The sequence below is a fragment of the Ornithorhynchus anatinus genome, chromosome 9 (assembly GCF_004115215.2).
Source record: "Ornithorhynchus anatinus isolate Pmale09 chromosome 9, mOrnAna1.pri.v4, whole genome shotgun sequence".
NCBI lineage: Eukaryota > Metazoa > Chordata > Mammalia > Monotremata > Ornithorhynchidae > Ornithorhynchus > Ornithorhynchus anatinus.
Genome location: NC_041736.1, coordinates 31,003,467 through 31,017,576, shown reverse-complemented (window position 1 = coordinate 31,017,576; position 14,110 = coordinate 31,003,467). Strand labels below are relative to the sequence as shown.

At 47.1% G+C, this 14,110-nt stretch overlaps 1 protein-coding gene across 3 annotated transcripts in view; it reads left to right on the top strand.

Moving 5' to 3' along the window:
• Positions 1 to 14,110, top strand: part of HS1BP3 (HCLS1 binding protein 3) — a 102,070-nt gene that overhangs the window by 65,438 nt on the left and 22,522 nt on the right. For 2 of the 3 annotated variants that reach the window (XM_029071860.1, XM_029071862.2), the window contains one exon: positions 6,378 to 6,916. The exons of the other annotated variant lie outside the window; for it this stretch is intronic. In XM_029071860.1, coding sequence (XP_028927693.1) covers positions 6,378 to 6,609 — 232 coding nt within the window. In that variant the 3' untranslated portion in view covers positions 6,610 to 6,916. Of the gene's footprint in view, positions 1 to 6,377; positions 6,917 to 14,110 lie in introns of those variants that run through there. 3 annotated transcript variants of the gene reach the window in all.

The following is a 14,110-nucleotide window of genomic DNA, read 5'->3' as shown; positions in this document are numbered from 1 at the left end:
CCAACATCATTATTATTATTATTATTCCCTTCCTAACTGCCATCTTCAAATGTTTGCTCTCCCATGGCTTCTTCCCCACTGCTTTCGAACGTGCCCATGTCTCCTCTATCCTAAAAGAACCCTCTCTTGACCCCATGGCTCCCTCCAGTTATCGCCCCTTCTCCCTCCTATCATTCCTCTCCAAGCTCCTTGAATGAGTTGTCTACTGTCTCAAATTCCTCTCTTCCAGTTCACTCCTCAACCCCTTCCAATCTGACTCCTGTCCCCTTCACTCCACAGAAACCACCCTCTCAAAGGTCACCAATGATCTTATTCATTCAGTCGTATTTATTGAACGCTTACTGTGTGCAGAGCATTGTACTAAGCATTTAGGAGAGTACAATAAAAAACAGACACATTCCGTGCCCACAACGAGCTTACAGCCCACAGCCGGGGGAGACAGACATCAATGCAAATAAATAAATGACAGATATGTATATAAGTGCTTGGGGGCTGGGGGCGGGGGGGGGGGGGAGAGAAGCAAAGGGAGCAAGTCTGAAAGACGCAGAGGGGAATGAAGAAGAGGAAAGGTTGACATTAGAGGAGTGAAGTGTGTGGGCTGGATTAAAGATGGAGAGTAACAAGGTGAGGTGGGAGGGGGTAATGAGATTGAGTTCTTTGGTGTGGCTTAGTGGATAGAGCAAGACCTGAAAATCTGGTAATGGGTTCTTATCCTGGCTTCTCCACTTGTGTGCTGTGTGACCTTGGACAAGTCACTTCACTTCTCTGGGCCTCAGTTACCTTATCTGTAAAATGGGGAGTAAGAGCGAGAGCCCTATGTGGGACAGGGACTGTGTCCAACCTGACAACTTGAATCTTCCCCAGGGCTTAAAACAGTGCTTAGAATTATGGCACATAGTAGCATAATTATTAATTATTATTACTAATGGTGAGGAGTATTTCTTTGTTATGGAGAAGGATGAGCAACGACTGGACTTTTTTGAGGAACAGGATGACATGTCCTGAACATTTTTGTACAGAAATGATTGAGGCAGCAGAGTGAAGTAAGGACTGGAGTGACGAGAGACAGGAGGCAGGGAAGTCAGCAAGGAGGCTGATAGGGTTATCACGGAGGGATAGGATGCGCGATTGGATTAATATGGTAGCAGTTTGGATGGAGAGGAAAGGGTGGATTTTAATGATTTTGTGAAGGTGAGACTGACAAGATTTACTGATGGATTGAGTATATGGGTTGAATGAGAGAAAGAAGTCAAGGATAATGTCAAGATTATGGATTTGTGAGACAGGAAACATGGTAGTGCCATCTACAGTGATGGGGAAAGTTAGGAGGGTTTGGGTGGGAAGATAAGGAGTTCTGTTTTGGACATGTTAAGCTTGAGGTGACGGAAGGGATTCCAAGTAGAGATGTCTTGAAGGCAGGAGGAAATGCGAGACTGCAGAGGGGGAGAGAGATCAGGGCTGGAGATGTAGATTTGGGTGTCATCTGCAGAGAGGTGGTAGTCGAAGCCTTGGAAGTGAATGAGTTCTCCAAGGGAGTGGGTGTAGATGGGGATCCAGAACTGAACCTTGAGGGACCCCACAGTTAGGGGCCGGGAGGCAGAGGAGGAGCCTGTGCGGGCCACTGAGAATGAATAGCCAGAGGGCTAAGAGTAGAATCAGGAGAGGATAGTGAAGCCAAAGTTGGAAAACGTTTCCAGGAGAAGGAGGTGGTCGACAGTGTCGAAGGCAGCTGAGAGGTCGAGAAGGATTAGGATTAGGATCTCCTTCTTTCCAAATCCAACAGCCTCTGCTCCGTCCTATTCCTTTCGGACCTCTCAGCTGCCTTCGACACTAACTACCACCCCCATCTCCTGGTAACATCATCCAGCTTAAGCTTCACGGACACTGTCCTCTCCTGGTTCTCCTCTCATCTCTGTGGCCACTCATTCTCAGTCTCTTTTGTGGGCTCCTCCTCTGCCTCCCACCCCCTAACTGTGGTGGTCCCTCAAGGTTCAGTTCTGGGTCCCTTTTTATTCTTCATCTACACCCACTCGCTTTGGCTTCAACTACCACCTCAGTGCGGACGATACCCAAACCTACATCTCCAGCTCTGATCTCTTTCTCTCTCTCTGCAGTCTCACATTTCCTCCTGCCTTTAAGACGTCTCTATTGTCACGTCAAACTTAATATGTCTAAAATGGAACTTATCTTCCCACGCCGACCCTGTCCTCCCCATGACTTTCCCATCACTGTTGACGGCACCACCATCCTTTCTGCCTCACAATCCTGTTACCTTGACATTATCCTTGACTCCTCTCTCTTTCATATTCAATCTACATATTCAGTCCATCACTAAGTCCTGTCACTTCCACCTTCACAACATGGCCATAACCCACCCTTTATTCTCCATCCAAACTGCTATCATGTTAATCCAGTCACTTATCCTATCCCGCCTCGATTACTCTATCAGCCTCCTTGCTGACCCCAGCCTCCTGTCTCTCATCACTCCAGTCCATTCTCCACTCTGCTGCCCTGATGGTTTTCTACAAAAATGTTCGGGACATGTCACCCTGCTCCTCAAAAAACTCCAGTGGTTGCTTATCCACCTCCACATCAAACAAAAAGCCCTCACCACTGACTTCAAAGCACTCAGCCACCTTGCCCCCACCTACCTCACCTTGCTACTCTCCTACTACAACCCAGCCCACACACTTCGCTCCATCTAGTGCTAACCTTCTCACTTTAACTCGGTCTCATCTATCTCGCCACCAACCTCACGCCCACGTCCTGCTTCTGGCTTGGAACACCCTCCCTCCTCAAATCCGAAAGACAATTTATTCTCCCCGACCTTCAGATCCTTACCGAAGACCCGTCTCCTTCCAGAGGCCTTCCCTGGCTAAGTCTTCCTTTCCTCTTCTCCTCCTCCCATCTGCATTGTCCTGACATGCTCAGTTTATTCATTCCCCCCGCCCAGCCCCATAGCACTCGTGTACATATCCATAATTTATTTATTTATACTAATGTTTCTCTCTCTAGACTGTAAGCTCATTAATAACAATAATGATGATGGTTAAGCACTTACTATGTGCCAGGCACTGTACTAAGCACTGGGGTGGATACACTCTAATCAGGTTGGACACAGTCCCTCTCCCACTTGGGGCTCACGGTTTCAATCCCATTTTACAGATGAGGTAACTGAGGCACAGAGATGTGAAATGACTTGCCCAAGGTCACACAGCAGACATGTGGTGGAGCTGGGATTAGAACCCATGACCTCCTGACTCCCAGGCCCGTGATTTATCACTTCACTTCTCTGTGCTTCAGTTACCTCATCGGTAAAATGGGGATTGAAACTGTGAGCCTCACGTGGGAAAGGGACTGTGTCCAACCTGATTTGCTTGTATCCACCCCAGCGCTTAGTACAGTGTCTGGCACATACTAAACACTTAACAAATACCACAATTATTATTATCTCTGCTCCAGTTATGCATTCCCTTCTCCCTCCAGAGAATATGTCTAAAATGGAACTCCTCATCTTCCCTCTCAAACCCTCTCCTCCACCTTGTTTTCCCATCAGAGTTGACAACACCGTCCCCCTCCACGCCTTATAAAAGCCACAATAATAAGAAGAATGATAACAATAATAATTACATTGCTCCTTGTTGAGCTCTAACTATGTGCTATGCACTGTACTGAGCTCTGCAGTAGATACAAGTAATCAAGTCCCACATGGAGCTCACAGTCTAAGTAGGGGAGAGAATAGGTATTGAATCCCCAACTTGCTGATGAGGAAACTGAAGCACAGAGAAATTAAGGGACTTGCCCAAGGTCACAGAGCAGGTTAGTGGTGGACCTGAAATTAGAACCCAGGTCCTCTGACTCCCAGGACCTTGCTTTTTCTATTAGGCAAAACTGCTTCTTATCCATGAAATAATACATTACTCCTCCCTTTCTTTTAGTTCTTCTCTTCATTGCCATAAATCCTGTTGTTTTTCCACCCCCGCAACATTTTCAGAATCCACCCTTTTCCTCCATCTGAATGGCCAGCACTCTGTTCCAGGAACTTGTCATATCTTGAATTGACTGTTGCACCCACCTCCTCGTTGCTGCTCACCTCTCCCTTCTCCGTTCCATATTTTCCTCAGCTGTCCTGGTGATTGTTCTAAAACGTTCTTCTACAAGTGCGTACCCACTCTTCAGAAACCATCAAAGCTTGCTCATTCCTCTTCACATCAAACAGCGATGCCAAACCATTACTTTTATGGCACCCCATCAGCTCTTTCCCTCCTCCTTGTCCTCTGTGTTGTCCACCGTACCTCTGCTTTGACCCCTTGACCACATCCTTCGTTTGACGAGGAACTCCCTTTCCCTCCACATCCAGCCCACCACAGTTCTCGCCACCTTCTAAGCTATTTTTAAATCACATCTGCTTCAGGACCATCTCCTCTCCCCTGCTTTCTCATCTCTCCAGGCTATAATAATATTGATGGTATTTGTCAAGGGCTTACTATGTGCCAAGCACTGTTCTAAGTGCTGGGGGAGATACAGGGTTATCAGGTTGTCCCACATGGGGCTCACAGTCTTAATCTCCATTTTCCAGATGAAGTAACTGAGGCACAGAGAAGTTAAGTGACTCGCCCAAAGTCTCACAGCTGACAATAAGTGGTAGAGGCCGGAATTAGAACCCACAACCTCTGACTCCCCAGCCTGTGCTCTTTCCACGAAACCACGCTGCTTCTATAACCCCCCCACCTCTACCTCAGCACTTCTGGGCCAGCTGTGCACTTTGGATTTATAGACATTTGTATCGCTTCTGTACGTATCGATTTGCTTACCCTATTATCTGAGCCCTCACTTATTTTCATATCCACTGTTTCTCCTATCTGTAAATTAATTTCTTATCCATCAGTCCTGCTAGATTGTCAGCTTCTTGAGGGCAGGATCATGTCTGCTAACTCTATTGAACTCTCCCAAGAGTTTCATACTCTGTGTATAGTAGGCATTCAATCAATGTGATTGATGATTGATACATTAATTAGCTAGTGTGCTTTTTCCCTTTCAGCCTGGTGGAAGCCTCTCTTCACTTTCTCCCCTTCTTCTGCCATCACCTGCTCTTCCCCAATCCTGCCTCGATCCAGCCCCTTGGACCGACTTGGCAGCGCTGGGGTTGCTAGCAGGGAAGGGGCTGGGAGAGCTGAGGAGGCAGAAATAGTATTTACAGAATAGATCCCCAGTAATAATCGTGGCATCTGTTAAGTGCTTATTCTGTACCAAGCACTGTACTAAGCACTGGGGTATATACAAGATAATCAGGTCGGGCACAGTTCCTATCCCTCCAAGATGAGGGGAGAACAGGTATTGGATCCCCATTTTGCAGATGAGAAAACTGGGGCCCAGAGAAATGACGTGACTTGCCTAAGGTCACCCAGCAGGCAAGTGGCAGAGCCGGGATGAGGACTCAGGTTGCCTGAGTCCCAGGCTGGTGCTCTAGGCCATGCTGCTTCTGGGACCAGTAGCATTGGAGCAGTAGAAAAAATGAATAGGTCACCAGAACAGATGTAAAATCGAGGAGGGCATAGTGAAGGAAAGCTGCAGAGGCCTCAGGCCTGCGTGGATGGATCGGGATTGAGTTTAGGTACCTTGAAGAGGAGAGGGGATGAATTTAGGTGGCTTGACAGGAAACGTATTGTTTATGGAACTTCTAAGGTCCTCAGAGCGGGTCATGGCAGTGCTGTCGATTCTGAAGCCAGTTGAGGCCAGATGAGATATATTTCCCAGAGTTTCGTTAAACATTTGTGCCTTCCCTTGATCCTCGAAGTCAGGACCCTAGTAGTCAAGAAGTGAACCAGCACTGAGGCCCTGGATGCAAGGTGGAATCAAAGTTTCCCTCTTCCTCTTCCCCTTCTACCGATCAGCCCTACGCTAAAGAGTTGTTTAGGGTCTGTGACATTAAGCAGGGCATGGGGAACCTGGAAGGAAACAAAATTCTTTCCCCATAAAGCCCTTTTTTCCCCAACTTCCTCTCCCTTCTGTATCACGTATGCACTTTACCCTTTGGGCATTTGATATTTACCCCACCTGCAGCCCCACACCACTTATGCGCATATCTTTCTGTACCCTATTTATATATTTTGATATCTGCCTCCCCCTCTAGACTATGAGCTCGTTGAGGGCGGGAAATGTGTCTACCAACTCTGTCGCATTGTACTCTCACTAGTGCTTACTGCATTGCTCTGCACACTACACTCAATCAATACAATTGATTAATTATGATCACATATGTGAAAGAATGTCCAGTACATGCCAGAAGGAATATCTTAGGGCTGGACTGGATTGTCCACACTGTTACAAAGGGCCACAACAACCTTGGTTAAGAATTGTCTGTCCTTTTTTGCCAGGGTTGAAGATGACTTGGAGAAGATCTTGAACTTAGAGTCAAAGCCCAAACCCAAGCCCAAACCCAAACCCAAAGTACCTGCGAAACCACAAGTCTTGCCAAAGACGGGGGAGAGCTCGGCCCGGGACACCAAACAAAGGGAACAGCAGATACAAACCATGAATGAGATGGACATTCTTCAGTATATCCAGGATAATGAAGCCTCCGGCAATGCGGCTCCGAGCCTCTTTTGAACCCAATTCCTAACCCTGACTCCAACCTAACCCAATTCCAGATCCAGACAGGAAACGGGGAGCAGAGGGTCTGGTTTGGAACCACACTTTCAGTGATTACATTCGGATGCAAAAATCGTGGTTCTACCCAGTCAAAATTAAGTTGCTTGATGTAACATAATGACAAGTAGATAAAAGACAAGTAGCAAAAGATTTCACCCATTATAAGTGATGATTATACCCATAAGTGATGGAATTCCCCGACTCCAGTCGGCAGAATCGTAAACAAGCTGCAGAGGACAGCATTAAAAAGCCAGATGGATTCCAATCTCGATGTTCTCTCATCTAATTACAGCATCGTATCAAGGGGATTTTCTGGGTTTGGTTCATGACTTATTCAGAAGGAAGGATGGCAATCTACATAAATGTGCCGAGCTAATGGGGGCCTCCTATTTGCTTGGATTTTCGACACTTCCAATGGGGTTTCCACTTCCCCGTTAGGAAAGCAGTGTGGTTCAGAGGTCAGAGCACGTGCCTGGGACTCAGAGGACCTGACTTCTAATCCTGGGTCAGCCACTAAGCTGCTGTATGGACTTGGGCAAGTCACTTAACTTCTCTGTGCCTCAGTTCCCTCATCTGCAGAATGGAGATTCAATATGTGTTCTCCCTCCTACTGAGACTGTGAGCCTCAGGTGGGACCTGATTCTTTTTTTTGTAATAGTATTTGTTGAGTGCTTACTACGTGCCAAACAAAGTACTAAGTACTGGTACAGATATCAACTAATTAGGTTGGACACAGTCCCTGTCCCACAAGGGGCTCACAGTCTTAATCCCCATTTTACAGATGAGGTAACTGAGGCCCAGAGAAGTAAAGTGAGTTGCCCAAGGTCACACAGCATGCAAATGGCAGAGCTGGGAACCCAAGTCTTTCTGACTCCCAGGCTGGACCACGCTGCTTCTCATGAACCTACTTCAGAGCTTAGTCCAGTACTTGGCATATAGTAAATGCTTAACAAACTCCAGACTTATTGTTATTATCATTATTATTATTATATTTGTTAAGCTCTTACTGTGTGCCAAGGACTGTTCTGAGCGCTGGAGTAGATACAAGATAACCGAGTTGGGCACAGTCCCCTTCCCACATGGGGCTCACACTCTTAATCCCAGTTTTACAGATGAGATAGCTGAGGCTCAGAGAAGTGAAGTGATTTGTCCAAGGTCTCACAGCAAAAAAGTGGCAGAGCCAGGATTAGAACCTAGGTCCTTCTGCTTCTCGGGCCCATGCATTAGCCACTAGGTCATGCCGCTTCTCATTATTATTCCCCCTCCTCCACAGTCACTTTCCATCTTTCCCCAGAGGCAGCGGGATGGATCTGGGGAGTTTATCCCACCAGTTCCCCTCTGAAGCTGTGTGACCTTGCTGCCTTTCTGGTCTTCTGAGGTCCCTGCATTTCCAGCTGCTGAGCATCCTGGGCTAAGGAGAGGCTGAGGGGAATGAGGTGCAGTGATAAGGATGGAGGCTAACAACGCTAACGCTCCCCCCGCCTGGGGTTTCTTCCTGACAGATTACGCCACGACCAGCCCCATTCCACCCAGCCCTCCCCGCCAAAAAAGATGGAGCTAGTGAACTACAATGAGAGTGCGTTTTGGGAAATCCGGAAAGAGATCCCTGCTCTGCAGATCGGATGGTGGGATGATTTGGTCTGTGAGGTGGCTTTTCTGAAGTGCTTGTTTCCCGTAGGTTCTCTGGATGTAAAAGCACCGCTCACTCTTCTGTTGGTCACCTAAAAGGGCGTCGGCAAAGGTTGACACTGCGTTGAAACTAAATACCGCTACAACTACTACTAATAATGATGGCATTCGTTCAGTACTATGTGCCAAGCATTGTACTAACACTGTAGTAGATATAAAACGATCAGGTTGACACAGTTTCTGTCTCACATGGGGCTCATCTCCCCCTCCCACCCTACCATATTGATTCCCTACTGCAGCCCGGCCCCACACTTCCCTGCCTACTGTAAACAGTCTGGCTTAGTGGATAGAGCACGGGCCAAGGAGGCAGAAGGACTTGGCTTCTAATCCTAGCTCCACCGCTTATCTGCTGTGTAACCATGGGCAAGTCACTTCACTTCTCTGAGCCTCCAGTTTCCTCCTTGGTAAAATGGGGATTAAGACTGTGAAACCATGTGGAACATGGATTCTGTTCAACCTGTTTGACGTGTATCTGCCCCAGTGCTTAGTACAGTGTCTGGGCACATAGTAAAATGTTTAAAACATTAATCAGTTCTCCCCCGCCCCCAGCCAAAAAACAATCAGCCTACTCACTCTGCCTCAATCTCATCTAGCTCAGTGGAAAGAGCCCGGGCTTGGGAGTCAGAGGTCATGGGTTCAAATCCCGGCTCTGCCACTTGGCAGCTGTGTGACTGTGGGAAAGTCACTTCACTTCTCTGTGCCTCAGTTACCTCATCTGTAAAATGGGGATTGTGTGACCCTCACGTGGGACAACCTGATTACCCTGTATCTACCCCAGTGCTTTGCTCATAGTAAATGCTTAACAAATACCAACATTATTATTATTATTATTATCTATCTCACTGCTGACCCCTTGCCCACCTCCTCTCCCCCTTCATATCTGACAGATCACAACTCTCCCCACCTTCAAACCCCTGAAATCCCATCTCCTCCAAAGGGCCTTCTGTGACAAAGCCCTCATTTCCCCTACCTGCCTTCCACTATGCAACAACTAGGCAATTTTTTAAAAATGGTACTTTCTAAGCGCTTACTATGGATCAGGCACTGTATTAAACCCTGGGGTAGATAAGGTTCGCCACAGTCCATGTCTACATGGAGCTCACAGTTTTAGTCCCTGTTATACAGATGAGATAACTGAGGCACAGGGAAGTTAAGTGACTTGCACAAGGTCACAGAACAGGTAAATGGTAGAGCCTGAATTAATAATAATAATAATGATATTTGTTAAGTGCTTACAATGTGCCACACACTGTTCTAAGCACCAGGGGAGATACAAGGTAATCGCGTTGTCCCACGTGAGGCTCACCGCCTTATTCCCCATTTTACAGAGGAGATAACTGAGGCACAAAGAAGTTAAGTGACTTGCCCAAAGTCACACAGCTGACAAGTGGCAGAGTCGGGATTAGAACCCATGACCTCTGGCTCCCAGACCTGTGCTCTCCCCAGTAAGCCGCACTGCTTCCCTGCACTTGGCTCCAAAAGACCTTCCCTGTCTAAGCCCTTCTTTCCTCTTCTCCCATTCCCTTTTGTGTCACCATGACTTGCTCCCTTTATTCATCCCCCACTCCCAGCCCCACAGCACTTATATACATATCTCTAATTTTAAGCCCACTGTGGGCAGGGATTGTCTCTCTTTATTGTTTTATTGTACTTTCCAAGTGCTTAGTACAGTGTTCTGCACACAGTAGGTGCTCAATAAATCCTATTGAATGAATAATTTATAGCCTCATTGTGGGCAGGGAATGTCTCTCTTTATTGTTGAATTGTACTCCTAAGCCCTTAGTACAGTGTTCCGCACACAGTAAGTGCTCAGTAAATAAGATTGATTGACTACCCCTTAAGCACTTTGATACCCCAGGTTCAGGGCACTTGTATGCATTCTTATACCCCACTATTTCAGCTATTCATATTGCTATTTTAATGACTGTCTTCCCCAATAGACTGTAAGTTCTTTGTGAATGGGGATCCTGTATACCAATTCAGTTTTATTGTACTTTCGGAAACGCTTAGTATAGTCCTCTGCACACAGTGCTCTATAAATGCGATTGATCAATGGGAGAGAGTAGGTATTGAATCCCCAATTTATTGGTGAGGAACTGAGGCACAGAGTTGTTAAGTCACACAGCAGGCAAACAGCCCAAAGTCACATAGCAGGCAAGTGGAGGAACCAGGAATAGAACCCAGATCCTTCAACCCCCAGGCTCGTGCTCTTTCCACTAAGTCACACTACGTCAAGAGAGAGTCAGAAAAAGAGTTAGGAAGGGGTAGACAGATTCTTGGCTCTCTATTTTCTCAGTAAGATGTCACTTGGCAGGCTTCTTTAAACTCACAGAGACCAGAGTTTGTAATGCATCTCCTGTTAGTCTCTTTACCTAAAATAGAACAGAAAAGGTCCAGGTGACATATCTTTCGGAAGGACACCTGAGAGGCCCTGGGGAGAGCTGGAGGGCTGTCTTGTGTCCAGCCCTTGTTCAAAACAGTGTGACAAGGACAAGTAAACTTGGATCCTTGAGATAACGAGCAGTTAGAGAGAGAGAGAGAGTGTACATGTGCACTAGATTCAGGAAGTAAGTTGGGTGCCGGAATTAAATCCTGCACAGGGGTCACATTATGGGCCACTGACCAATCAATCAATCAATCAATGGTATTTATTGAATGCTTATTGTGTGCAGACCACTGTACTGAGTGCTTGAGAGAGTACAACACACCAGAGTTGATTGGCATGTGTCCTGTCTACCGGAAACTTACAATCAGGTGGGGGAGACAGGCATTAATATAAAGAAATTATGGATCTGTACATAAGTGCTGTGGGACTGAGGGAGGGATGAATACCGGGTGCACGAAAGGTGTAGATCCAAGTCCAGAGACAAACACAGAAAGGAGAGGAAGTCGAGGATAAAGGGCTCAACTGGGGAAGGCCTCTTGGAGGAGAAGTGATTTTAATAAGGCTTCGAAGGTGGAAAGAATGGTGGTGTGGCTTGTACGGAGAGGGAAGGAGGGAGTTCCTGGCTAGGGGGAAGATGTGGGAGAAGGGTTGTTGGAGAGATAAATGAAATCAGGGCACTCGACGAGCAAAGCGTGCAGGCTGGGTTGTGGAAGAAGATCAGTAGAGTAAGGTAGGAGAGACAAGATGACTGAGTGCTCTAAAGTCAGTGGTAAGGAGTTTCGGTTTGATGTTTAGGTGGATGACAACCACTGGAGGTTCTTGAGAGGGGAGGTGTGTACTGAACATTTTTTTTTAGAAAGATGATCCTGGCAGCCCAAAGAAGTATGGACTGGAGTGGGGAGAGACAGGAGGCAGGGAGGTCAGCAAGGAGGCTGATGGCAGTAGTCAAGGCGGGATAGGATAAGTTCTGGGATCAGAGGAATAGCAGTTTGGATGGAGAGGAAAAGGCATATTTAATGGTGTTATAAAGGTAGAGCCAACAGGATTTGGTGACAGATTGAATATGTGGATTGTATGAAAGAGATGGGTCAAGGATAATACTTTGATAATAGCAAGGATAATGCCAAGGTACAGGCCTCTGAGATAACGAGGAGAGTGGTATTGTCAGCATGGTGTAGTAGATAGAAAATGGGCCTGTGAGTCAGATGGTCATGGATTCTACTCCCGGCTCTGCCACTTGTCCGCTGTGTTACTTTGGACAAGTCCTTCACTTCTCTGTGCCTCAGTTACCTCATATGTAAACATGGGGATTCAGACTGTGAGCCTTATAATAATAATAATGTTGGTATTTGTTAAGCGCTTACTATGTGCAGAGCACTGTTCTAAGCGCTGGGGTAGACACAGGGGAATCAGGTTGTCCCACATGGGGCTCACAGTCTTAGACCCCATTTTACAGATGAGGTAACTGAGGCACAGAGAAGTTAAGTGACTTGCCCACAGTCACACAGTTGACAAGTGGCAGAGCTGGGATTCGAACTCATGACCTCTGACTCCAAAGCCCATGCTCTTTCCACTGAGCCACTCTGCTTCCCAACCTTATGTGGGGTAGGGACTGTGTCCAACCTGATTTGCTTGTTTCCACCCCCGCACTTCGTAAAGTGACTGGCACACAGTAAGTGCTTAACAAATGTCACATTTATTTTTATTATTACAGTGATAGGAAAGGCAGAGGGAGGAAAGGATTAGGGTGGGAAGGTAAGGGGTTCAATTTTGGACATGTTTAGTTTGAGGCATTGGCAGGACATCCAGTTAGAGATGTCCCGAGGGCAGGAGGAAATGTGAGGCTGCAGAGAAGAAGAGAGATCTGGGCTGGACACGTAGTTTGGAGAATCATCTGGGTAGGGATGGTAGCTGAAGTCATTGGAGCGAAAGAGTTCTCTAAGGAAGTGGGTGTAGATGGAGAATAGAAGGGGACCTAGAACAGAGCCTTGAGGAGCCCCCACTGTCAGCGGGTGGGAGGCAGAGGAGAAACTAGCGAAAGAGACTGAGAAGGAGCGGTCTAGAGAGGTAGGAGGAGAACCAGGAGAGTACAGTGTTAGTGAAGCCAAGGTGTAAGAGATACCTGTGTCTCTGTAAGACACCAGACCCTGTAAGAAGCTCAGCTTGGGTCACTGGGAGCTTGAATTCATTCACTGCCTAGTCTGGGATGATGAGGGACACGGGGATTGGGGCTGGGGAGCTGTGTAGCTATCAATGGAGACTGCTGGACTTCTTGCAAATGACAGGATCTAATCATTGTCATTATTATTTTTATTATTATGACTATTATTGTACTTGTTAAGCTTTTACAATAAACCAAGAACTATACTAAGAACTGGGGGAGATACAGTACAAACAGATGAGGCATAACCCTTGTCCCACATGGGGTTCATGGTCTAATGGGGAGGAGAAAGCACATGTCATTTTCAGCCTGAACAGGGGCATGGCTGCTCCCTGCTGTCAGACCTGCAAGGTCCTAGTGATAATAATAGTAATGTTGGTATTTGTTAAGCGCTTACTATGTGCAAAGCACAGTTCTAAATGCTGGGGAAGATACAGGGTCATCAGGTTGTCCCATGTGAGGTTCACAGTCTTCATCCCCATTTTACAGATGAGGGAACTGAGGCACAGAGAAGTGAAGTGACTTGTCCAGAGTCACACAGCTGACAAGTGGCTGAACTGGGATTCGAACCCATGAGCTCTGACTCCCAAGCCCGGGCTCTTTCCACTGAGCCACGCTGCTTAATACTAACAATAATAATAATAATAATGATTATGGTATTTGTTAGTGCTTCTTATGTGCCAGGCACTCTTCTAAGTGCTGGAGAGGATACAATCTAATAGGGATGGGCATTGTCCCTGTCCCGCATGGGGCTCAAAGTCCCAGTCCCCATTTTACAGATGAGGTAACTGAGGCACAGAGCAGTGAAGTGACCTGCCCAAGGTCACCCAGCAGACAAGTGGCAGAGCAGGGATTAGAACCCGTGACCTTCGGACTCCCGGGCTCTATCCATTATGCTATGCTACTTCTAATAACAATGATAACAATAATACCAATAAGAAGAAGAAGAAGCAGCAGAATGATGTGTGTGTGCCAAGCACTGCGCTAGGCACTGGGGTAGGTACAAGATAATCTGCTCTGTCCCTGTCCCTGTGCCACAGGGGTATCAGAGTCTAGGGGGGAGGAGAGAGAGGGGCAGGGTTTGGGCAGGACTTTTCTCGGCCCCCACCTCCCAGAGGGTGGCTAGAACTGAGAAGGGAGAGAGGCCAAGATGCATCGTTTGGCTTCCACGCTGAATTCCCAGCCGGTCTGGCGAAGCTCAGGGGCGTGGACGATCTGGACGA